Source organism: Ranitomeya imitator, chromosome 4 (genome assembly GCF_032444005.1).
Source record: "Ranitomeya imitator isolate aRanImi1 chromosome 4, aRanImi1.pri, whole genome shotgun sequence".
NCBI classification, from domain to species: domain Eukaryota; kingdom Metazoa; phylum Chordata; class Amphibia; order Anura; family Dendrobatidae; genus Ranitomeya; species Ranitomeya imitator.
The window spans coordinates 223,288,994-223,316,507 of NC_091285.1; the positions used below are offsets into that span (position 1 = coordinate 223,288,994).

At 43.9% G+C, this 27,514-nt stretch overlaps 1 protein-coding gene across 1 annotated transcript in view; it reads right to left on the reverse strand.

The window, feature by feature from the left end:
- Positions 1 to 1,685: 1,685 nt before the first annotated feature.
- RLIG1 (RNA 5'-phosphate and 3'-OH ligase 1) overlaps positions 1,686 to 27,514 on the reverse strand; it is a 26,321-nt gene continuing 492 nt past the window's right edge. The window contains exons 2-7 of the mRNA XM_069764394.1: positions 24,154 to 24,271; positions 21,316 to 21,411; positions 20,265 to 20,381; positions 18,994 to 19,191; positions 14,351 to 14,520; positions 1,686 to 2,149 (exon numbers count right to left, since the gene is read on the reverse strand). Of these exons, the coding sequence (XP_069620495.1) occupies positions 1,970 to 2,149; positions 14,351 to 14,520; positions 18,994 to 19,191; positions 20,265 to 20,381; positions 21,316 to 21,411; positions 24,154 to 24,271 (879 nt within the window). The 3' untranslated portion in view covers positions 1,686 to 1,969. The remainder of the gene's footprint in view (positions 2,150 to 14,350; positions 14,521 to 18,993; positions 19,192 to 20,264; positions 20,382 to 21,315; positions 21,412 to 24,153; positions 24,272 to 27,514) is intronic.

Consider the following 27,514-nt stretch of genomic DNA (forward strand, 5'->3'; position numbering starts at 1 on the left):
TCTTTAATAATAATAATAATCTTTATTTTTATATAGCGCTAACATATTCCGCAGCGCTTTACAGGTTACACACATTATCATTGTTGTCCCCAATGGGGCTCAGAATCTAAATTCCCTATCAGTATGTCTTTGGATTGTAGGAGGAAACCGGAGAACCCGGAGGAAACCCACGCAAACACAGGGAGAACATACAAACTCTTTACAGATGTTGTCCAGCATGAGGGTGTATACTGCAGGGGAGGAGCTAACCTTTTTTTGTCTCAGCTTAGTGTCAGCCTCCTAGTGACAGCAGCATAACACCCATGGTCCTGTGTCCCCCAATGTGGCGAAGGAGAAACACTGTTTCTGTAAATATATAATCTCAGAACATGGAGATGCAAAAGCTTTTTTTTGTGTGACAGCAGCCAAACATAAAATAACTATATAAATCTGATATCGCTGTAATTGCATGAGGAACAGTGTAACGAAATAAATAAAACCAATTCTTGACCTAATACTGATTGGTTCATTCTGCCTCCCAAAGATTGCAGTAAGGCTCAGCTCACCTTTATCCTGCGCTCTACACTGAACGTCAACACCGGGATTACCGTGCAAATCTATGAAATACATTATTCAGACAAACCCCCGGCAAAAGATTCCCTATAATGAAATGAAGATGGAGGCACTGTAGACTGTCTGGCCTGTGATCCGGCAGTTGTGTACTTCTGAAAAGGACACTGCTGAACAGAGGCCAGAAGGAATCCAGAGTAACTCTGCTGCCTCATTATAGTGAATGGATCCCTCAGGAGTTTCATCTGAATCATGTAATTCAGAGATTTAGATGGAAACCCCAAAGTAAGTGCTCAGCGTAGAGCACAGGATAAAAGAGATACAAAAATGTGATGTAAAATGTTCCTAAGAAAAGCTTCAACTCCCTCCACAAAAGAAAAACAAGCCCCCACTCAGGTCCATCATCTGTTAAAGGTAAATAGGGGACTTCCACTTTACTGGTAGTGCAAAGCCTCACGAAAAGCGCTATGGCCCCTCACCCAAAAAAAAAAAAAAAAAAAAAAATCCAGGAAATTCTGCAGTCCCAAATCCTAAAGACACCCCCTTCCCTTCTGAGCTCCACAGTGTGCCTAAACCGCAGTTGGCAAATCTGCAGTTGGTGCCCAGTACATTGTGCTATGTTCACATTAAGCAACACACATGGAGTCAAAATTGTCACTCACTTGTAGATAAATGCACAGTGACACTGGTCTGAATTGTTAGGCTATGTGCACACGTTCAGGTTTTTTCGCGGTTTTTCGCGGTAAAAACGCTATAAAAACTCATTGAAAACGCATACATTATGCATTCTATCATTTAGAATGCATTCTGCATGTTATGTGCACATGGATGCATTTTTTTCCGCAAAAAAAACGCATCGCGGTAAAAAAATGAGCATGTTCATTATTTTTGCGGATTTTCTACGTTTTTCCCGCAATTCTATGCATTTGGGAAAAAACGCGTCAAAAACGCGTCAAAAGCGTGTTAAAATCACGGTAAAAACGCATGCGGATTTCTGGCAGAAATGTCCGGTTTTTGTCAGGAAAATTTCTGCAAGAAATCCTGACGTGTGAACATACCCTAAGAATTGGACTGGTTAAGAAGGTGAAATAGGCTGGGGTGTAAAGGGAGTCTGTCGGTAGGATTAACTCTCCCAATAAAATGATTTGCAAACTTTAATAACTTTCCATGCTGGACAAAATTATTTAAATGAGAAACTAATGTATTAATGTTTCCATCTCCCAGGATTGTGACTATAAATGTTGCCAGTCATTTGTGATAGTGAGAACATTCAGCAGACTTATGTGATGCTGGTACCATGTGGACATCTGTTCTGTTGACCGAGCAGAAGGTTCCATATGGTTAAAATGTAGACGTTCCACAGTAGTCGCCTTCAGGCTCCATGAGCAGTCACTTGTTTTTCCTTCACAAGGTGCTGTTTTCAGTCTAACAAGATGTCTTTTAATTTGTCATAACACCAAGTGTCTTTTTTTGAAAGTTGACCCAATAATGTGCTTGAATCTGCTTCATATTTGCATAAATCCAGTCTAATGGAAACGGACTTGGAATTTAGACGCGTGCTGTTGAGTGGCCATTTTAATCCAAGATGATGGCGATGAAGCTAGAACACAAAAAAAGATTCCTTAATTATGTCAGTTCCATCACCGATCTACATACAGTGGGGCAAAAAAGTATTTAGTCAGTCAGCAATAGTGCAAGTTCCACCACTTAAAAAGATGAGAGGCGTCTGTAATTTACATCATAGGTAGACCTCAACTATGGGAGACAAACTGAGAAAAAAAAATCCAGAAAATCACATTGTCTGTTTTTTTATCATTTTATTTGCATATTATGGTGGAAAATAAGTATTTGGTCAGAAACAAAATTTCATCTCAATACTTTGTAATATATCCTTTGTTGGCAATGACAGAGGTCAAACGTTTTCTGTAAGTCTTCACAAGGTTGCCACACACTGTTGTTGGTATGTTGGCCCATTCCTCCATGCAGATCTCCTCTAGAGCAGTGATGTTTTTGGCTTTTCGCTTGGCAACACGGACTTTCAACTCCCTCCAAAGGTTTTCTATAGGGTTGAGATCTGGAGACTGACTAGGCCACTCCAGGACTTTGAAATGCTTCTTACGAAGCCACTCCTTCGTTGCCCTGGCGGTGTGCTTTGGATCATTGTCATGTTGAAAGACCCAGCCACGTTTCATCTTCAATGCCCTTGCTGATGGAAGGAGGTTTGCACTCAAAATCTCATGATACATGGCCCCATTCATTCTTTCATGTACCCGGATCAGTCGTCCTGGCCCCTTTGCAGAGAAACAGCCCCAAAGCATGATTTTTCCACCACCTTTCTTTACAGTAGGTATGGTGTTTGATGGATGCAACTCAGTATTCTTTTTCCTCCAAACACGACAAGTTGTGTTTCTACCAAACAGTTCCAGTTTGGTTTCATCAGACCATAGGACATTCTCCCAAAACTCCTCTGGATCATCCAAATGCTCTCTAGCAAACTTCAGACGGGCCCGGACATGTACTGGCTTAAGCAGTGGGACACGTCTGGCACTGCAGGATCTGAGTCCATGGTGGCGTAGTGTGTTACTTATGGTAGGCCTTGTTACATTGGTCCCAGCTCTCTGCAGTTCATTCACTAGGTCCCCCCGCGTGGTTCTGGGATTTTTGCTCACCGTTCTTGTGATCATTCTGACCCCACGGGGTGGGATTTTGCGTGGAGCCCCAGATCGAGGGAGATTATCAGTGGTCTTGTATGTCTTCCATTTTCTAATTATTGCTCCCACTGTTGATTTCTTCACTCCAAGCTGGTTGGCTATTGCAGATTCAGTCTTCCCAGCCTGGTGCAGGGCTACAATTTTGTTTCTGGTGTCCTTTGACAGCTCTTTGGTCTTCACCATAGTGGAGTTTGGAGTCAGACTGTTTGAGGGTGTGCACAGGTGTCTTTTTATACTGATAACAAGTTTAAACAGGTGCCATTACTACAGGTAATGAGTGGAGGAAAAAGAAGAAGTTACAGGTCTGTGAGAGCCAGAAATCTTGATTGTTTGTTTCTGACCAAATACTTATTTTCCACCATAATATGCAAATAAATTGTTAAAAAAACAGACAATGTGATTTTCTGGATTTTTTTTTCTCAGTTTGTCTCCCATAGTTGAGGTCTACCTATGATGTAAATTACAGACGCCTCTCATCTTTTTAAGTGGTGGAACTTGCACTATTGCTGACTGACTAAATACTTTTTTGCCCCACTGTACATGAAAAATACAACACTTGCATTACACTCGTCCAACTTTGCAGGAGCAAAATTGGACCAATTTTAAAATTGCTAGTGTGACTCTAGCCTAAAAGGGATTTCAGGAAAGTTGTGTCCTTTAGGAGTAATAATGTAGAAAAAAAAAAGCAAACTGCTTTTCTCACCCTCTCCGAGTTTAGCGCAAAGTCTCCACCGCTGCGCTCAGTACTTGTTAATGTCTACCGCTCAGACATCACATCAGTAGCGCTGAAGCCAATGATAGACACTATGAGCAGCAGCGAAAACACAGAAAGGGCACGTAAAGTACACGTTTTTGTCGGTTTTCATACACTTTACAACAAACTGCGCCTTGGGATAAAACTCTTAAGTCCCCTTTTATTGGAATGGTAGAGGTTAGAATAGCCGTCTCCTACTGCAAATACTGCAGGGGACAACTATTCCTACACAGCCTGTTACCCTGCAGACAGGTTTGTGAGAACGCGAGAAACATGGCTGTTCTCCTGGGAGACAGATTTGTACTTGTGGCTTACAGCACCAGTACATGCTGCAATGTATTAAATAATTGTGGGAAGTAAGTAAAATCTGTAAGTGGTTTACGAACAGGCTCAGTTATAGGAAAAAAAGTCACAAGTGGTTTTAAAGACCACAGGGGCATACATAGAAATCATAGGGCCACATAGCACTGTACAGTATAATGCATTCACACACACCCACCCCTCCCCCCTGGACCTCTGTGCAATTTATTGTACCCGCTGCAGGCGCTGACACCAGGCCACTCAAGGTCCCCATAGCAGTCATGTGGCTTGTCACAAGCTGAGCCTGCCTCATACGTGGCAGATAGTTTCTGTATCTGCCTCAACCAGTTACAGGGGGAGCCAAGCTCTGCCCGCATCTGCATTAATGGTATGCCTGCACGGGGGCAAGCCATGCTACATGCCCACTGCCCCCTCCACCCTGCGACGTGATCGTGGGGCGCAAATGGGTTGCTATGGCAGTTGGGGTTCAGTTGAAGACCCTCTTGCCTGCCATCAGAGGGGCTTCAAAACGAGACTGATTTTTTACTATATACATCAATTTAAAGTGGCAAACAAATTCTTATCCAAGGACCTTAGGTTATGGAAAAAAATCTCAGCAATTACAGTTATATGAAAAAGTTTAGGCACCCCTATTAATCTTAAGCTTAATGTTTTATAAAAATAGTTTTTTTTTTGCAACAGCTATTTCAGTTTCATATATCTAATAACTGTTGGACACAGTAATGTTTCTGCCTTGAAATGAGGTTTATTGTTCTAACAGAAAATGTGCAATCAAAATTTGACAGGTGCATAAGTATGGGCACCCTTATCATTTTCTTGTTTTAAATACTCCTACTTTTTACTGACTTACTATAGCACTTTTTTTTGTTTTCTAACCTCATTGAGCTTTGAACTTCATAGCCAGGTGTATGCAATCATGAGAAAAGCTACTTAAAGTGGCCACTTGCAAGTTGTTCTCCTGTTTGAATCTCCTCTGAAGAGTGGCATCATTGGCTCCTCAAAACAACTGTCCAATGATCTGAAAACAAAGATTATTCAACATAGTTGTTCAGGGGAAGGATACAAAAAGCTGTCTCAGAGATTTAACCTGTCAATTTCCACTGTGAGGAACACAGTAAGGAAATGGAAGAACACAGGTACAGTTCTTGTTAAGGCCAGAAGTGGCAGGCCAAGAAAAACATCAGAAAGGCAGAGAAGAAGAATGGTGTGAGATCAGTCAAGGACAATCCTCAGACCACCTCCAGAGAGCTGCAGCATCAACTTGCTGCTGATGGTGTCACTGTGCATCGGTCAACTATACAGTCATGGACAAAAATTGAGAATGAGACAAATATTAATTTTTCCAAAGTCTACTGCTTCATTTTTTCTAATGGCAATTTGCATATACTCCTGAATGTCAGAGTGATCAGCTTAACAGCAATTACTGTACTTGCAAAGTCAATATTTGCCCAGAAAATGAACTTTAACCCCCAAAACACATTTCAACATCATTGCAGTCCTGCCTTAAAAGGAGAAGCTAATATCGTTTTAGTGATTGATCCATTAACACAGGTGTGGGTGTTGATGAGGACAGGGCTGGCAATCAGTCATGATTAAGTAAGAATGACATCACTGGACACTTTAAAAGGAGGCTGGTGCTTGGTATCATTGTTTCTCTTCAGTTAACCATGGTTATCTCTAAAGAAACACGTGCAGCCATCATTGCACTGCACAAAAATGGCCTAACAGGGAAGAGTATTGCAGCTACAAAGATTGCACCTCAGTCAACAATCTATCGCATCATCAAGAACTTCAAGGAGAGAGCTTCCATTGTTGTCAAAAAGGCTCCAGGGCGTCCAAGAAAGACCAGCAAGCGCCAGGACCGTATCTTAAAACTGTTTCAGCTGCGGGATCGGACTACCAGCAGTGCCGAGCTTGCTCAGGAATGGCAGCAGGCTGGTGTGAGTGCTTCTGCACGCACTGTGAGGCGGAGACTCTTTGAGCAAGGCCTGGTTTCAAGGAGGGCAGCAAAGAAGCCACTTCTCTCCAGAAAAAACATCAGGGACCGACTGATATTCTGCAAAAGGTACAGGGAGTGGACTGCTGAGGACTGGGGCAAAGTCATTTTCTCTGATGAATCCCCTTTGCGATTGTTTGGGACATCTGGAAAACAGCTTATTCGGAGAAGAAGAGGTGAGCCCTACCACCAGTCTTGTCTCATGCCAACTGTAAAGCATCCTGAAACCATTCATGTGTGGGGTTGCTTCTCAGCCAAGGGAATCGGCTCACTCACAGTCTTGCCTAAAAACACAGCCATGAATAAAGAATGGTACCAGAATGTCCTCCAAGAGCAACTTCTCCCAACCGTCCAAGAGCAGTTTGGCGCCCAACAATGCCTTTTCCAGCATGATGGAGCACCTTGCCATAAAGCAAAGGTGATAACTAAAGGGCTCATGGAACAAAACATAGAGACTTTGGGTCCATGGCCTGGAAACTCCCCAGATCTTAATCCCATTGAGAACTTGTGGTCAATCATCAAGAGACGGGTGCACAAACAAAAACCAACAAATTCTGGCAAAATGCAAGCATTGATTATGCAAGAATGGACTGCTATCAGTCAGGATTTGGTCCAGAAGTTGATTGAGAGCATGCCAGGGAGAATTGCAGAGGTCTTGAAGAAGAAGGGTCAACACTGCAAATATTGACTTGCTGCATTAACTCATTCTGTCAATATAACCTATTGGTACTCATAATATGATTGCAATTATATTTCTGTATGTGATATAAACATCAGACAAACACTAATAAAAACCAGAGGGCAGAAGATCATGTGAAAATAAAATTTTGGTGTCATTCTCAAAAATTTTGGCCATGACTGTACAACGCACTTTGCACAAGCAGAAGCTGTAAGGGAGAGTGATGCGAAAGAAGCCGTTTCTGCAAGCACGCCACAAACAGAGTCGGCTGAGGTATGCAAAAGCACATTTGGAGAAGCCAATTTCTTTTTGGAAGAATGTCCTGTGGTCTGATGAAACCAAGATTGAATTGTTTGGTCAAACAAAAAGGCGTTATGCATGGCGGCCAAAAAACACAGCATTCCAAGAAAAACACTTGCTACCCACAGTAAAATTTGGTGGAGGTTCCATCATGCTTTGGGGCTGTGTGGCCAATGCCGGCACCGGGAATCTTGTTAAAGTTGAGGGACACATGGATTCCTCTCAGTATCAGCAGATTCTTGACAATAAAGTTCATGAATCAGTGACAAAGTTGAAGTTACGCAGGGGATGGATCTTTCAGCAAGACAATGATCCAAACCACCGCTCCAAATCTACTCAGGCATTCATGCAGAGGAACAATTATACTGTTCTGGAATGGCCATCCCAGTCCCCAGACCTGAATGTCATTGAACATCTGTGGAATCATTTGAAGAGGGCTGTCCATGCTCGGCGACCATCAAACTTAGGAACTCATTAAAAGCTACAGGAAGCGACTAGAGGCTGTTATTTTTGCAAAAGGAGGATCTACTAAATAATAGTGTCACTTTTCTGGTGGGGTGCCCATACTTATGCACCTGTCAAATTTTGTTTGAATGCAGAGTGCACGTTTTCTGTTAGTACAATAAACCTCATTTCAAGGCAGAAACATTACTGTGTCCAACAGTTATTAGATATATGAAACTGAAATAGCTGTTGCAAAAAAAACTATTTTTATAAAACATTAAGCTTAAGATTAATAGGGGTGCCCAAACTTTTTCATATAACTATTACTACAGCAGTAGTTGAGTCAAATTAAAATTTACCGTAACTTTTAATTTCAATATGAAAAAAAAGAGCCTCAATTATTATTATTTCATAACACTAGCAACAAGCAAGGAGTAATGTTCCACTAATGATTGCAGTATCCGGTGATAAATCTACCTTTACAGTATATAATTTTAATTCATTCAAAAGTGAAGGAACTCTCTCACCCATCTTCCACATGGAGCATGCAGTCATGGGTCCTCAGTGGTGTAAGGGGTTTGATTAGGAGGGGTCATCAGGAAGAACACAGGTTCAGTTTTCCATGCAAGAACTCAGCACTTGGAACATAGTTTTGCCTCTATACAAGTCACTAGTGTGGCCAAACGTGGAATACTGTGTACAATTTTTATGTCTCCGGTGTATAAGAAGGACATATCTGAACTAGAGCGGGTGACCAAGGCTATTAAGGAAATAAGTGAACTGCAATACCAAGAGAGGTTCCTAAACTTGGGGTTATTCAGTTAGGGAAAACAAAGGCTTAGAGGCGATCTTATTACAATGTACAAATATATGAATGGGCAGCACAAAGAACTCTCATAACTAGGCCTGCAACTGTGACAAGGTGACTACACTTAGAAGAAGGTCTAATCATTTTCACAGTGATTCTTTACGGTAAGAGCTGCGAGACTAAGGAACTCTCCGCCAGATCATGTAGTAATGGTTGATTCAGTAAACAAAGTACAAGGAAGTCTAAGATGCCTCTCTTGAAAGATATTTCAGGTTATAAGCACTAGATTCTGTGATTTGACGTTGGTCCAGAGAACTAGTCTGATTGCCATATGTGGAGTCAAGAGGGAATTTTCCCTTAACATGGGAGAAATGGTATCTGCCTCATAGGGATTTTGCCTTGCTCTGGACCAAACCGTTATTTTCAGGTGGAGTCCAGCCTATAATCGATTCTACAATGTTGTCACTGTAATATTAGACATAATAGGCTCACAGAAAAGGAGAAGGGAACTGCTGGGAAATTTACTTTAGGCTAGGTGTATTTTCTACATTTAGCTCTTCCCTAATGTAGTGTCATCAGATGACCTTTGTGGGACTATTAACTAAGGCATCAGGATGTCCGATCCCAATAACAGAAGAAGAGGACCTTTCAAATGTTTCATGTTGAACTGGACAAAGGATGTAATAGTGGCTGCAGAGCAGAATTTTCTTTTTTTATTTGACCTTACCTTTGGAAAGATATTGGCACAGTATTTGACCCCTAGAGAGTTCATTTTCATTATGCCAAGTGGATGTTATCAGCCAGCTTTCAATGGGGGCATGTACTTTCCCCTGAATGTCACGGACCAATCATAAGCAGGGAGCAACACTCAAAAGGAAAGAACACTCTCCCACCATCGGTTAGGGCAGGTTTTGAGATATATCACATATAGCCCTAATCTCCACCATAAGTCAGTGCATAAGGGAGGGACAGTGCAGCTGAGTTTCGGTGCGTCACGTTACAAACTCTCATCCCTTCATAGCCTGGTCATTTCTGCTGTATTGCCCCTCCCCACCACACTGCCTATCTTAGAGCTGAGATTTCAAAGTGTAAGCATCCCATTTAGGGCTTAACTTTTCAACACGAAAACCAGCTTTGTTGCCCGTAGCAACATTTATTATTATTCTTATACATTACAATCATATTCCGCAGCCCTTCACAGATAGTTATCTCTGTGCCCATTGGGAATCACAATCGATTTTACTCACTTTTATAGCTCCATTAATTTCACAGTTTACCAACATCTGCATCACAGTACCCAATGGGGCGCACAATCTAACTTCCTGATCCATTTTCTCAGCATGTCTGAGGTGTGGGAGGAAGCCAGAGACTCCAGAGGAAACTCACTAATACGTGGAGAACATACAAACTTCTAGCAAATGTTGTCCTTTGTTGAATTTGAACCAATGTATCCCAGCACTGCAAAATCAACAGTGTTAACCACTGAGCTAACATGCTGCTCACATTTTATAATTCTGCACCTTAATGTCCGTTTTGCTCAACTTGTAATAGCTCTGTAGCAAGGTCAGAGAAGGATGTCATTACTTTAGAATACAGGATGTGTCCAGAACAGGTAGGTTACTCCTGTGTGACACATAATGACAGCCTGTTCTTGCTGCATAGTAATAGAGTTGATAGAGGACTTTGTAATGTGACATCTAAACTCAGCTGCACTGCCCCTCCCCCACAGTGGCTCATGCAGGTCAGACCAGGAGATGAAAAATGTCTGCCATTATAAATCTCACACACTAATAAAACCTGGTCTAAGCTGTGGTGGGAACGGGTTCTTCTTTACCATGAATACTGCTAATATCTCTGCAATGTAGAGGCTAAATTAAAAAAAAAAGAAAAATTTGTTAAAACAGTCTTGAAATGCGGAGAAGTAGAGCGAAGAACACAAAGGGCACTATTGTAGGTGTTTAGTATAGGCAACCTGGATAGACTGGAGATATGAATGAACTCTTTTTACATCAGATGTCTATGTTCTCAAGAATGTAGGACATCTTGATCATGGGAGATTTTATCTATCCAGATATTTGTTGGAAATGTCCCTCAGGCAAAAGTAATAGGGTCCCAAAAATTCTTATCTTCTCTAGCTGACAACTTAATATTTCAAAAGGTAGAAGAGAGAACAAGAGAATTTGTAATCTTGGCCCTAATTCTTGCCAACAAGGAGGAAACTGTTGAGGAAATAAAGGTGGCTTGAAATTTAGGAGGCAGCGATCATGCGATCCTCGAATTTTGGATTTCAAGAGGAGGAAGACCAAGCGAGGACTTAGACTTTAAGGTTGGACTTCAGAAAGGAGGATTTTCAGTGGCTCAGAAAGAGGGTAGGAAAGGCCCAATGGCTGGATGTTCTAAAACAGGGGTCCCCGATTCCAGTCCTCAAGGTCCACCAACAGGTCATGTTTTCAGGATTTCCTTTGCATTGCACAGGTGATGCAATTATTACCTGGGCAAGATTAAGGAAATCCTGAAAACATGACATGTTGGTGGGCCTTGAGGACTGGAGTTGGGGACCCCTGTTCTAAAAGGACAGAAATTTCCAAGTCGGATGGGTGACTTTGCTAAATGAAATTCTCACTGCACAATCCCGACATGGCATTCACAATCTATTCCTGACAAATTTACGCTTCACAAATCATATAGTGCTATTTCCTTTCCGAGCCCTGCATGTGCCCAAACAGCAGTTTTTGACCACATATGGGGAATCTTCGGGTTCAGAAGAAATTGCATAACAAATTATGGTTTCCGTTTTTCCCATTATCCATTGTAAAAATTACAAATTTAGGGCTAAACATTTTGGCAAGAAAAAAATGTAAAAAAGCTCGAACCCCCCCCAGATAAATTCCTTGATGGGTCTAGTTTCCAAAATGGGGTTACTTGTGGGGTGTTTCTGCTGTTTTGGTACCTCAGGTGATGTTAGCACCCTATTTCAGCCAAATTTACATTCCAAATACCAGATGTCGCTTCTTCCCTTCCAAGCCCTGCCATGTGTCCAAAGAAAACGTTTTGACTGCATGTGAATAATCACCACTCAGAAGAAAATGGGTAACAAACTGTGTGGCTAGCTTTTTCATATTACCTCTTGAAAAAGTGAGAAATTTGTGGGTAAAGCAACATTTTTATGAAAAAAAAATGAAAATGTTCAATATGACTATCCAATGGTATACAATTTGGTGTAGTACCTGTGATTTCAAAATGGCCAGTGTACCCCGGATAAAATCCTTGCAAGGTGTAGCTTCTAAAATGGGGTTACAATTAGAGATGGGTGAACTCGAACAGTAAAGTTCGGCGTCCGTACCGAACACCTACTGTTCGAACATGGACTTCACCAGGAAGTACATGTTACTGTTTGAGTTCAGCTCTCCGAACACACATGACAGCGTTTAAGACAATGCTTCCCATGCTGTGAAATGCCAGCGGGAGCCTGCAGCTGTGATCAGAGGTATAAAGTTTGCCTCTGATCACCAGCGCAGGCTGATGGGATGCCTTATAGACGCTTCTCCATGACTAATCCGTGAGCTTGATGTCACCAGACAATACAAAGGTGACATCAACCACACTTGCAACTGCTACAGGGCAAATGGGAAGAGCCACAAAAGCGCCAAAAATGGCACATCTAATAGATGTGTCTTTTCTGGGCAGCTGCGGGCTACTATTTTTAGACTGGGGGGGGGGGGGGTCGATATCCATGGCTTTTTACCAGCTTGAAAATACCAACTCCCAGCTGTCTTCTTTAACAAGGTCGGTTGTCAAATGGGGATGACCACTCGCTTTTTTTTTTTCATCAGTTTAAATAGTTAAAATTAAAAAAAAGCATGGAGACACCTCTATTCTTGATAACCATCTTTGCTAATGCAGACAGCTGAGGGTTGGAGCCCCAGCTGACAGTTTTGCCTGGCTGGTTATCAAAAATACAGTGGAATTAGAGCGCAGGCTAATGAATACTCCAGTCAGCTGCCGCCTGCTCTTATTGTTATTAGAGGCAGCAGGCGTAATCTGGGGCAGTACTCCCAGCCCACCCCAGTGACAAAAAGTAAACCTTATACCTATCAGAGCTGCAGGCTCACACTGTCATTTGACAGTGTGGGAACCGCAGCTGTCTGACTGGCGGTAATGATTTTACCATCAATCAGAAGCAGTATTTGCCGAGCTGTCATGCACATGGCAGAGTGGCAAACACTGGATGTTCAAGCCCAGGTACACACACATTTTTTTTTTTTTTATTAGTTTGATAACTATTTGACCAAACCCGCCGGACCCGAATATCCAAGGGTCCACCCATCTCTAGTTACAATCTATTTCAACCAAATTTGTGATCAGAAATGGAAATAGCGCTCCTTCCCTTCTAAGCCCTGATGTTTGTCCAAACAGAAGTTTCTGACCACAAAGGGGGTATCAGCGCACTCAGAAGAAACTAGTTAACACATTGTGGGGTCCAATTTCTTATGGTATTCCTAGTAAAAGTGAAAAAAATAAAAATATCGGGATAAAGCAATATTTGAGTAAAAATTACATTACAAAACTCAGGAAAATATATATATATATATATATATATATATATATATATATATATATATATATATATATATATATATATATATATATATATATATATATATATATATATATTTATATTTCAGGGGAAGATATTATTAGAGCATTACCTTAGGGTGCCTCACTGTCCTGTAAACGCACACACACCCAACACGTGTTTCGGAGATCACTTCCTTCATCAGGGGGTCAAGGTTCCCCTGACAAAGGAAGTGATTTCTGAAACGCGCGTCGGGTGTGTGTGCGTTTACAGGACAGTGAGGCACCCTAAGGTAATGCTCTGATAGTATCTTACCCAGAAGCAGTGTTTGCCGCTCTGCCATGCACATGACAGTGTGGCAGACACTGGATGTTCGGGCCCCCCAGTCAAGTGAATAACGTCTGGGTTCGGGTACTCAAAAAAAATAAATAAATAAAATCTAACTGTTCGGCCGAACCTGCCAGATCTGAACATCCAGGGGTCCGCCCAATCTCTAGTCCTAACAAAATAAAATGACGCTTCAAAAATAATGCAGAAGTAGACATATGGGAAATGTTATTAATCACTTTGTACATGACTGACTGGTTTAAGGATATGAATATTGAAAGTTTTAAAATTGTGAATTGTTCTACATTTTCGCAAAAATTCTCATATTTTCAGAAATAAATGCAAAACCTACCAAGCTAAATTTACTACCAGCAAAGTACAATATCCCACAAAAAATAAAACACAATCTCAAAATCAGTGGCTTACGTCTAAGCATTCCAGAGTTATTACCACATTAAGGGACTGGTCATGAAGGTGAAAATTGGCTCTGTCACTAAGGGGTTAAGTGATCTACCTTTATTTACATGAAAACTGAAATGTCTTTGAAATTTGCCGTTGCGTCCTTTAATAATAATCTTTAATAATAATAATCTTTATTTTTATATAGCGCTAACATATTCCGCAGCGCTTTACAGGTTACACACATTATCATTGTTGTCCCCAATGGGGCTCAGAATCTAAATTCCCTATCAGTATGTCTTTGGATTGTAGGAGGAAACCGGAGAACCCGGAGGAAACCCACGCAAACACAGGGAGAACATACAAACTCTTTACAGATGTTGTCCTTGGTGGGATTCGAACCCAGCACTCCAGCGCTGCAAGGCTGCAGTGCTAACCACTGAGCCACCGTGCTGCCCCGAAATGTTAAAGCTCCTCTAGTCTTACCTTGAATAGAGATCCATCCTTGCAGTGCCACACTATGCCTTCTACTTTCCCCTCTTGAGAATGTTCAAACCAAGACATGAGGCTGTTATGATCGAGAGCTTCTAGATCCTTTATGAGAAAAGTGCCATGAGGAACAAGGACATGAAGTGGATTTTTCTTATTACCAATACCTAGATAATAATAATTTTATTTATATAGTGCCAACATATTCTGCAGCAGTTAACAGTTAATTACCTGGAAAACAAAGTTTTAAATATACTGAGAACTACAATATAATACATTGCTTGACTCCCCACCAAGAACTTTCTAGACCTTGACTCTCCCTCAACACATGATTTTGTAGAGAAGGATCCAGCCATTGGTATGCCAATGGCTGAACCCGTTACTCAGGGGGGAGATAAGACTCAGGTTCTGAGAACACAGGAACATCTGAGACAAATATTTGTGTATGTGAGAGAGCCATCAGATGAATGGTTCATTGGCCAACAGCAATCTAATGTGTATAGGGGCCTCAAGTTTACACTATTACACAGAATTTGTAAATTCATCCCCATGTGTCTGCTCTTTGCCTACACTTAAGAGATCATAAAGGGCAGAGATGGTATAATTTAGTTGAACTAGTGGCATGGAGACCAGGAATACCTGGAGACATCAGATACCTGCACCCCGGTTTCTAACCTGACTGGAATATACAACCATTAGGAAATAACTGTCCATGTGTTTTGACCCTATTTAGCCACTCCATGTCTGGATCATTTCCTCCTGTTGCTTACTATACACATTTTCGGGTTTTCATTTCGATGAGATTTTAATTGCTCTAAATAATTCTCATTTGGATGTTCAAATAATGTTTGCTTCCATAATTCACAATTCAATGGGGGGTTATTTTATTTATTTTTTATATTGCGAGAGAAGGAAAATAGGGGAAACATGTGTCTTTTTCACATTTAACAACCACAAGGGACCGCTAAGAACATTTTAAATTGTGCTCCCTTTGTTTTTTGCAAATTGGATTTGTTTTCTTTTACAAATGCAATACCGATTGGAAAGGTTTGTTTAGGTTTGTTTTTTTTGCTTTATATGGTTTTTTTTTTTTATTTCGCACACTGCGCTGCCGATAAGGAGGGAATTATACACTCTTTATATTGCTGATTGGTTGGTAATAGCTCCACCCACAGGAAGATTTCTGCCTCCTGCTTGTGGATCGCCCCCAGACACAGGGCCACAGGTCACTCGGTACCGATCCTTTCTGCTCAGTTATGCGGTTGTCACGGTGGCTGGACCCGGTCGTGACCCTGCTAAGGGGCGTCCAATAAAGGTGATGGTACAGTCTGTCAGGGGTTCGTGACACCACCTGTGGTGTTCGGTCAGGGTGACCGACGCTGCTGTGGGGTCCGCTGGGGTGATGGAATGGCAGATGGATGGTATACCTTCCCACAGGTGAAGTATGTCCCCAGGGCTTCCCAGTAAGGTAGATGGTGATGGTGTGAGGTGCAGGCAATAACGAGGACACAAGGTTGCAGTCTCTTTACCTCTTTACTGAAGGCTTCAATATCCTCAGTCCAGAGCACGTTCAACTGGGCTATCAGAGACCGGCCGGTCCGATGGGCACATCCAGAGTTTCCTTCGCAGATGGAAATCAGTGCCTACCACTAGCGCCTGTGTGTTGTAGTCCTACCCTGCTGAGCATTCGGAATAGTCCTCACAACTGCTGCTCTCGTTCGTTCGTTCTCTACAGCTTTCTTTCTCTCTCTCGTTCTTTGGTTCCAGATGTTACTAGTTTCTAACGTCCCCCAGATATGTTATGGCTAGAACGCCACCCGTTTGACGGGAAGGCTTGGAGGTCTTCCGGGACCCTAGAGACGCCCCTCTCCCAATGTTGCCCCCTATGTCTTCGTAGGTGTAGAAGGTAGACAGCCAACCTATGATTAACTGTCCAGCGGAATTTGAAGTAAGGCCTGAAGTCAGTTACTCCTACGGTGATCCGGCCACCGACTACGCGCCTCAGCAAGATGTTGCCTCTCTCTCTCGGCACGACTCTTACTGGCTCTCCTTTGTGCTGATCTCATTTACACTGTTCCATAATATCCTTCCCTTCGTGTCTCTCTCCTGGATACCGCCGCAGGGTGTGCAGGCGCGGTTCCGTTACGTTCTGTTCTGTTCGGTAGGCACCTGCCAGATTCCCACGCCTGACAGGGACCCCCCTGTGCCTTCTCCCTGCAACACCCCCTGCCACGGGATGTTGCCTGGTTCCAACCCAGTCAGCTTCTGACTAACTTCCTCCCCAGCCCCTAGTTTTACCAGTGTGAGGAGTGGCCCAATAAATAAAGCCTTTTTCTCCCCCTAGTGGCCGGAGTGTGAAGTGTAATGTGTTCTGGTGATACCTGGTCAGGAGAACTCCTTAGTGCCATCAGACGTACCGCTGCTCCCCTTAGCGGCAGAGCGCCATACTGCAACGACCAGGTCTCTGGGGCGCTGCACTTGCACAGTAGAGCTGACCAGGTCACCCAGCAATCACATGACCCCTGTGTCAGGGGAAGGAAACAGACTCATCCTAATCTGTATACACAAGCACTGGTTCAGTGCTGGAATACAAGTGGAGAATGTAAACATAGTAATAAACCATGGTCATCTTGTCTGCGAGGAGTCTGGCTGTGTCCGATAGCTGAGCGCACAGCTGCAGGATCTCTGGGCAAGCTGTTTACAATGTAACTATGTTATTTACATATACTACTATTTACTTACTGACTACCCATTTTTATTCTAGGTTTTGTTGTGCACCTACACTTTACTCACATACATTTTATGACTGGTTTTGCTTTAATTTCTTGTACTTGGTACAATTGATGGAGGGCCAATTGCCTTTGGGTTGTGCATTTTGTCTATTTGGCTTTCCACAGGCAGGTGTAAAAAACGTTAGATCTAGGTCCTGCTCTGCCCCATCTATTTTGAAGAACAATAGTACTAAAGCAGAAATCATAGTACCGTAACCATGTATTTGGGAACAACAGTAAGACAGATTGTCTAGACTGGCCCCATGCTAAGGACACTCCATATATGCAATAGAAAACACTGGAGTCCAAAAAATGACAATTTATTAATACAAAAATACATAAGTCAAAACAATGACTGAAAAATCCAATACACAAGTATAAACTAAGTGACAAAACAGGGCATAGTAAGGACAAAAACAGCAGCTCCTCAACTGAAACGCCGGCTCATCTGAGTGGTACTATTATGGGTAAGAACCTAGATTAGGTCATTTAATGCTTCTTGGCAGCACATTTATGTTAATAGGGGTAGTGGGATATCCACTATATACTCTGGGACATTGGTGCTTATTAAATGGATATTGATTAAATCATCCCCGAACAACATTATGCGGGAATGTTCGGGGCTGCTAGATGCATTTGCACTTTATTACAGGCAATCTTTTTAACATTTTTTGAATGTACTTGTTAGTGTGTGCTTCCCATATTCACTTTACATTTCAATTGATGAGCTGCTGTTTTTGTTCTTACTATGCTTTTTTGTCACCTAGCTTATACATGTGTGTTGGATTTTTCAGTCATTGTTTTGACTTATGTATTTTTGTATTCATAAATTGTGACATTTTTTGGACTACTACTCCAGTTTTTTCTGTTTCCCATCTATTTTGAAGCCTGCTGTCACATAGTGAGGTGAGATGCTGTTGTGGTGGGATGGCTTTTATGTTCCTAATAAAAATAGTGTCAACCAAGTACCCTATGCTATTCATATGTATTATTACCAATTATCTAATGACACTGCAGGGTTTCTAGTCATATTTTATTCTAGGTTTTGCCTGTTAATGGCTACAGTGTGAATGTGGGCCTATACATAGCACTTCTGAGGGTAGGTTCTCACAAGCATATAAAATGTCAGGGTTTCATACAGAAAAAAAAACGTTTTTCTTTCACTTTTCATCCATATGCAATACATTTTTTTTTACACAACAGTAGCTGTGAGTCACAAGACCATTTACAGTTTCCGGTGTTACAGAATTGCAATTTTTCTGTAAATAACGAATGCTATACTGTGACGCCATATGGCATCCGATTGTTTTTGCGCACAAGTAGACTTGAATGTGTGAGTCTCATCCAATTTCTGGAAGAAACTAGTGCACGCTTGTGCTTCTGTTCACACATAAGGTTCGGCAAGTGTCAAAATAAATAAATCACTCATCTTCACTGCCATGTTGAACATCATCCATTTTTTTCCCCCAAGGACAGCACTTGGAATGAAATTATGGTTGTGTGAACGAGCACCAACATGAATGTTGGCCTAGGATTTCGGTTTTGCTATGGTAATAAACCATGTCTGTATTCTCCTTGGGGAGTCTGGCTGTGTCTGACAGCCGGCCCCCTGCCCCCACAACTGCATGATCTCTTGCAAGCTGCTTACACTTTACTGACAATTTAGAATGTCGATGCAAAGAACGTGTGTAGACTGTATTCAGAGTTCATGTAGTTAAACCATGTCTTTTGATGCAAAGAATGCAGTTTGGGGGGTGAGCTCATAGCAAGAAGAAATGTGACCTTCCTGCTCCATCTAAATAATCTGATATCTCGTGTATATAACTTAGGGTTCTTTCAAACAAACTAGCTATTTCTCAGATCACTTACCATATGGGTTTCCATTTATATTGGTTCCAATGAGTTCCAGTGTTTGTTCAAGAAGATCTGACAAATGTACCAGACAAATTTCCAAAGATCCAGGATCCTCTGTCTTCGGTTTTAATACTATGGCTACTCCGAATGCATAATTTACTACACAAGAATGCCAGCAATACTGCTTATTGCCATTTTCCACAGGCACCCAACCTGATAAGGTAGGGAAAAAATGTTTAGAGAAAAATATCCTGGGGACAATGAGAAAATAAATCACATGCGAAAACAAATGCTCATAGAAAGGTCCACCCTCTCCCACCTATCCAGATGCTGAAAGGACAACAGTACAGCTCGGTTTACATGGACAGATCTCTGGCCATAACGAGTCTTCAAGATTGCAAGTCAATTTCTGCTGGTTTAAGGCTAGTTTCACACTAGCGTTTTGCTGATCTGCGGAGGGCTGCCGACTTCCTCCTTCCTCGTGAAGCCCCGCCCTTGGTCGCACCTCCGCCGCTAGCTCCGCCTACTTCTGCATGCGGCTGGCGTACCTATCTTTAATATTAGGTACGCAGGTCATGCGGCTGAATGCGGATGCTTCCGCATGCGTCGTTTTGACGATGCGGAGAAAAAAAATTGCTACAAGCTGCGTCCTACGCTGGTCGCCGCATCGTCAAAACGACGCATGCGGAAGCATCCGCATACAGCCGCACGACCTGCGTACCTAATGTTAAAGATAGGTACGCAGGCCGCATGCAGAAGTAGGCGGAGCTAGCAATGGAGGTGCGGCCGGGGGTGGGGCTTCGCCGGAGGAAGTCCGCAGCCCTCCGCAGATCAGCAAAACGCTAGTGTGAAACTAGCCTAAGACCTTTTTACACAAGTTAATGGACATGGTCTGAAGACTGAACAATTCCACACACATTCGTTCAACAGATTACTGCTTGAGTAAAGGGGCCTCCAGCTGGGATGATCATAGAGTGTACTGCCGTCATAATTTTGGAAAAATCTGAGGATAAATTCTTCATGATTTACGGCAGAATAATTAGGCATACGTTTTAGTTTAGCAAATGAGACATTACAGAAATCGTAATCCTAAGCACAATGATGTAAAGTTCATATTACTTGGATTTAGGAACCAGGATAGGACCATCTAGGCTATGGTCTAAATTTTCATGGGTCATGACTGAATCTAGATATATAAACAAAAACGTTTTACAAAATAAAATGGCTCAAGAGATGATCCTTCATAAAGCAGTCATTATGCAATGCAAGAGATTTTCCATAGGTACCTGGTATATGGCCATTTTCATCAGGGTATGGTTTGCCATTAGAATGGCTCACACCCTTTGCTGGAATCCAAAAATCTGGAACAACTTTGAAATCGTCATCAATATTCCAAACAAAATCTAAAATAAAAAAAATTAAATCCTTATTACTGGTACAAAGCTGCTACATGTCATCTATACGAATTGTGGATTTTAAAATACTAGTTAAGCTCTTAGGAATCAAAGGAAAAATGATGGGGGTAAATTAATTTTTATGTCAGAAAACTGGAGATGCAATTTTTTGAGCAATTACATATTGGCAACATTTGCAGTTTTCTTTGCCAGCTGACAATTTTGGGGGAAAGTGAGCGGAGCTTAGCAGAAGGGGTTGGGTGCGGAGCCATCTCAATACATAGCGGGTGTCGGCTCCCACACGGTGGGTGTTGTCAAACAGCTGGCAATCCCCCTTATAGAAATAAGCAATAAAATGCACATAGGTTCAAGTTTCCTAGGAAGACTAAAGAAAAGTCTGAATCATCCTATTATCCCAGTTTAAAAATTAAAGGGGCTTTTATATTGATGGTTTATCCTTAGGATAGAACATCAATATCATATCGGCACCCCCTGCAGTCAGCTGACCCCGGTGGTGGCAGTGGCCAAATGTGATCAGTTGCGGAGCTACGTAGCAAAGCTCTGTCTTCTGTATAGTGGCTGCCTTTGAATGAATAAAGGTGAATCAGCAGTGCCCTGTTGAGTCCACAATGCTGTTGATGAAGCTCAGATGTTGCGATACACAAGTGATCACATCCAGCAGCATTGGGTACAGCTGATTAGCGGGGCGGGATGTGTGTCACACTCCTTCCCACCACTAACAACTGTCACTATGAGTGCTCACAACCATGGATACCTAAGCTCCTGCAATACCCTGCATTAGGGTTAAGCGACATAGCTTATCAGAAGAACTATACTACATATCCAGTTGGAGGCATTTGCTTCACATTAGGATAGGATCTACACTCCTGTAATGGTACCCGACATAACATAATATTTCCAATGTTAAATCGACGGCACAAACCTTTGGAGTTTCCTTTTGAATAGATATATTTTCTAAACCTCTTTTCTGCCTGTTTTGTTGGCTTCCTATCATACCGCGCCCACAGGTATGGGAGACCTGTCGAGTACACATTGTGGAAAAGAAATGAGCAACACAAGGATTTCATATAAACAATGCAGTGTAGAAAGAACATGGCTTTGATCCGTTTCGCCTGAAGCGCCTCAGTCTACAATCTTACAGATCGTTTCTCTATCCCGGCTCCCCTCTTTATGAGATCTCATGTAAAAAAAAAAAAAAATCAGTGCGAGACCCAGTAACAGTCTGAGCAAATGGACCCTAATGTTTCTAATTTTCCCAACTACTTACAATATCTGCCGTCTGCCCAAAAGGACCACATCACATTGCACAAGTAGAGCCATTTGTGACCAGCATGGTTTAGAGCTGGAGGAGCAGCGCAGAAAGCAGTAAGCTGAAACCTCTGCGCTTTGGGTTTAGGAGTGCGGTCAGTGGAGCTAATCAGTGTCACTTACGGGTGCTTCTCACTAAATTAGAATAGCATCAAAAAGTGAATTTGTTTCAGTTCTTCTATACAAAAAGTGAAATGTTATATAGAGTCATTACAAACAGAGATGTATTTCAAGTGTTTATTTCTGTTAATGTTGATGATTATGTTTTACAGCCAATGAAAACCCAAAAGTCATTATCTCTGTAAATTAGAATACTTTATAACACCAGCTTGAAAAATTATTTTAAAATCAGAAATGTTGGCCTACTGACATGCATGTTCAGTAAATGCACTCAGTACTTGGTCGGGGCTCCTTTTGCATGAATTACTGCATCAATGCGGCGTGGCATGGAGGCGATCAGCCTGTGACACTGCTGAGGTGTTATGGAAGCCCAGGTTGCTTTGATAGCAGCCTTCAGCTCATCTGCATTGCTGGGTCTGGTGTCTCATCTTCCTCTTGACAATACCCTACAGATTCTCTATGGAGTTAAGGTCAGGTGAGTTTGCTGGCCAATCAAGCACAGTGATACTGTTGTTTTTAAACCAGGTATATAAAAAACATACACATTAGATGAAAGTTGGCAGAACCCGCTGATACTATCAGGATCGGTTGTTAAGGTACCTTCACACTAAACGATATCGCTAGCGATCCGTGACGTTGCAGCGTCCTGGCTAGCGATATTGTTCAGTTTGACACGCAGCAGCGATCAGAATCCTGCTGTGATGTCGTTGGTCGGGGCTAGAAGGCCAGAACTTTATTTGGTCGCTGGCTCTCCCGCTGACATCGCTGAATCGGCATGTGTGACACCGATTCAGCGATGTCTTCGCTGGTAACCAGGGTAAACATCGGGTTACTAAGCGCAGGGCCGCGCTTAGTAACCCGATGTTTACCCTGGTTACAATCCTAAAAGTAAAAAAAACAAACGCTTCATACTTACCTTCCACTGTCTGTCCCCGGCGCTGTGCTTTCCTGCACTCACTGTGAGCACAGCGGCCGGAAAGCACAGCGGTGACGTCACCGCTCTGCTTTCCGGCCGCTGTGCTCACAGCCAGTACAGAGAAGCAGAGCGCCGGGGACAGACAGCGGAAGGTAAGTATGAAGCGTTTGTTTTTTTACTTTTAGGATGGTAACCAGGGTAAACATCAGGTTACTAAGCGCGGCCCTGCGCTTAGTAACCCGATGTTTACCCTGGTTACCGGCATCATTGGTCGCTGGAGAGCTGTCTGTGTGACAGCTCTCCAGCAAACAAACAGCAACGCTGCAGCGATCCGGATCGTTGTCTGGATCGCTGCAGCGTCGTTTAGTGTGAAGGTACCTTTAGACGAAAGTTGGCTGAACCCGCTGATACTATTAGGATCGGTTGTTAGTCTAGTGTGTATGGGGGCCTTCTGACTCTCCACGACAGATAATATCATTGCAGGAAGGATTTGGCAGAATGTTTTGTTCAGCAGGGAGATAAGCCACTGACAGAGGATTCTGGCAGCAGCTCTCTGCAAAGGATTTTAGCCCCAAGCATTTAGGAAATAAAAAGGTCCCAAAGGTAATCAACCCATTTTAAGTCTAGTCCCAATTACCCCACCCCCAAAAAAAAAAAATAGCTCATCCCCTACTTCCATATCACGCGTCCTCCAGCTCAGACACCACGCAGAATATGATTTTTATTCACATAGTATCATTAAGGGAGCAGAAATAGTGTAGTATGTACAGTAAGCGACCGAACTTTTGATGTTTCGACTCTCCTGAGTGTTACTCATAAAGTCGCTGTAAAAATGGTATACTATGTAGATTTGCATAGATCCCTTATATGATATGGGGGTTGCTGGTAAGTAGTAACAGAGGTAGATAGATAGATAGATAGATAGATAGATAGATAGATAGATAGATAGATAGATAGATAGATAGATAGATAGATAGATAGATAGATAAGATTAGATAGATAGATTTGGACAGTGTGCAGTCAGGTTGGGGACCTGATAAATGATGTGTTTCAGCGGTGCTCCCGTGCCTAGCTGCTGGTGGCGTGCTACTAGGCACGGGAGCGCCGCTGAGACATCATTTATCAGGTCCCCAACCTGACTGGACACTGTCCAAATCTATCTAGCTATCACCTCTGGTACTACTTACCAGCATGCCTCCCCTGCAAGTTACACTCCTAGATGTTTGTGATCTACTTTTAGCAAAGACAGCGACACATCAAGTGAATTCTATGGGCTGCACAAGCCACAGATTGGATTAAATTTGCTCCATCTGATAATGTGAACAAAATGAAAAGCATTGTACAGAATATTTGGCCCAGAACAGGATTCCATTGGTACCATACGCAAAGTAGGTACAGCCAGATTTGGATACCCGCCTTTGTGTGCCGTCACATAGCAGCACGTGCCATCTACCTTCTCTGTAGCCAGTGCATTGTCAATAGCGGCACTCACTGCCAGGGGGCTTAGTGTTTCTGTAGCCAGCACTTTGTACATCTAAAAACACAAAAAATATATAAATATATGTTAGTGGCGCAAAGGTGTGCATCTGCCTGATAGAGAAATTGTCTGATACTCCGAAACACCCCTTCTATTACAAACGGCTGAGAACATGTTTGATAGTCTTCACATTTAGCATCATGTTATATTCTACGCCTGAATACAAATAAGAAAGATTCCGTCGACTATAAGGAACAGGGTCGGGTCAGAGGATGTTGGAGGGGACACATCTGCCAGAGCCTAGCATTTCACATACAGACTAAGGTTTGCGTTATAATACATGTGATATTATGCATTCAGTATATTTTTTATTATTTTATGCAGAAAAGTAGAAATGGTCACCCGAGCTCCCCTACATGCTTTCTTTTTTTTTTTTTTTTTGGCTTTCAGCTACCCCTCCCCTGATTCCCCCCATATACATGCCCCACATTTGGCTGGCAGCTTTCTCCCGACTCCCCCCATATACATGCCCCACATTTGGCTGGCAGCTTTCTCCCGACTCCCCCCATATACATGCCCCACATTTGGCTGGCAGCTTTCTCCCGACTCCCCCCATATACATGCCCCACATTTGGCTGGCAGCTTTCTCCCGACTCCCCCCATATACATGCCCCACATTTGGCTGGCAGCTTTCTCCCGACTCCCCCCATATACATGCCTCACATTTGGCTGGCAGCTACCTCCCGACTCCCCCCATATACATGCCTCACATTTGGCTGGCAGCTATTTCCCGACTCCCCCCATATACATGCCCCACATTTGGCTGGCAGCTATCTCCCGACTCCCCCCATATACATGCCCCACATTTGGCTGGCAGCTATCTCCCGACTCCCCCCATATACATGCCTCACATTTGGCTGGCAGCTGTCTCCCGACTCCCCCCATATACATGCCTCACATTTGGCTGGCAGCTATCTCCCGACTCCCCCCATATACATGCCTCACATTTGGCTGGCGGCTACCTCCCGACTCCCCCCATATACACGCCTCACATTTGGCTGGCAGCTATCTCCCGACTCCCCCCATATACATGCCTCACATTTGGCTGGCAGCTATCTCCCGACTCCCCCCATATACACGCCTCACATTTGGCTGGCGGCTACCTCCCGACTCCCCCATATACATGCCTCACATTTGGCTGGCGGCTACCTCCCGACTCCCCCCATATACATGCCCCACATTTGGCTGGCAGCTACCTCCCGACTCCCCCCATATACATGCCCCACATTTGGCTGGCGGCTACCTCCCGACTCCCCCCATATACATGCCCCACATTTGGCTGGCGGCTATCTCCCGACTCCCCCCATATACACGCCTCACATTTGGCTGGCAGCTACCTCCCGACTCCCCCCATATACATGCCCCACATTTGGCTGGCAGCTTTCTCCCGACTCCCCCCATATACATGCCTCACATTTGGCTGGCAGCTACCTCCCGACTCCCCCCATATACACGCCTCACATTTGGCTGGCAGCTACCTCCCGACTCCCCCCATATACATGCCTCACATTTGGCTGGCAGCTATCTCCCGACTCCCCCCATATACATGCCCCACATTTGGCTGGCAGCTACCTCCCGACTCCCCCCATATACATGCCCCACATTTGGCTGGCAGCTGTCTCCCGACTCCCCCCATATGCATGCCTCACATTTGGCTGGCAGCTATCTCCCGACTCCCCCCATATACATGCCTCACATTTGGCTGGCGGCTACCTCCCGACTCCCCCCATATACAGGCCTCACATTTGGCTGGCGGCTACCTCCCGACTCCCCCATATACATGCCTCACATTTGGCTGGCGGCTACCTCCCGACTCCCCCCATATACATGCCTCACATTTGGCTGGCGGCTACCTCCCGACTCCCCCCATATACATGCCCCACATTTGGCTGGCAGCTACCTCCCGACTCCCCCCATATACATGCCCCACATTTGGCTGGCGGCTACCTCCCGACTCCCCCCATATACATGCCCCACATTTGGCTGGCGGCTATCTCCCGACTCCCCCCATATACATGCCCCACATTTGGCTGGCAGCTACCTCCCGACTCCCCCCATATACATGCCCCACATTTGGCTGGCGGCTATCTCCCGACTCCCCCCATATACACGCCTCACATTTGGCTGGCAGCTACCTCCCGACTCCCCCCATATACATGCCCCACATTTGGCTGGCAGCTTTCTCCCGACTCCCCCCATATACATGCCTCACATTTGGCTGGCAGCTACCTCCCGACTCCCCCCATATACACGCCTCACATTTGGCTGGCAGCTACCTCCCGACTCCCCCCATATACATGCCTCACATTTGGCTGGCAGCTATCTCCCGACTCCCCCCATATACATGCCCCACATTTGGCTGGCAGCTACCTCCCGACTCCCCCCATATACATGCCCCACATTTGGCTGGCAGCTGTCTCCCGACTCCCCCCATATGCATGCCTCACATTTGGCTGGCAGCTATCTCCCGACTCCCCCCATATACATGCCTCACATTTGGCTGGCGGCTACCTCCCGACTCCCCCCATATACAGGCCTCACATTTGGCTGGCGGCTACCTCCCGACTCCCCCATATACATGCCTCACATTTGGCTGGCGGCTACCTCCCGACTCCCCCCATATACATGCCTCACATTTGGCTGGCGGCTACCTCCCGACTCCCCCCATATACATGCCCCACATTTGGCTGGCAGCTACCTCCCGACTCCCCCCATATACATGCCCCACATTTGGCTGGCGGCTACCTCCCGACTCCCCCCATATACATGCCCCACATTTGGCTGGCGGCTATCTCCCGACTCCCCCCATATACATGCCCCACATTTGGCTGGCAGCTACCTCCCGACTCCCCCCATATACATGCCCCACATTTGGCTGGCGGCTATCTCCCGACTCCCCCCATATACACGCCTCACATTTGGCTGGCAGCTACCTCCCGACTCCCCCCATATACATGCCCCACATTTGGCTGGCAGCTTTCTCCCGACTCCCCCCATATACATGCCTCACATTTGGCTGGCAGCTACCTCCCGACTCCCCCCATATGCATGACCCCCCATATGCATGAATACTAAGCGTAGAGCTCATGTGTTCTCCATAAAGAATAAGCCTGGAGAAAAATATAAAAATTGTGAAAAAAGTGAAAACCACCGAATCCACATGTCCACACCATGCCCTACAGACAGCGCAGCGCAGGTCGTGCACCTACAGGGTGTCAGCCCCCTCAGTCCTGGCAGACA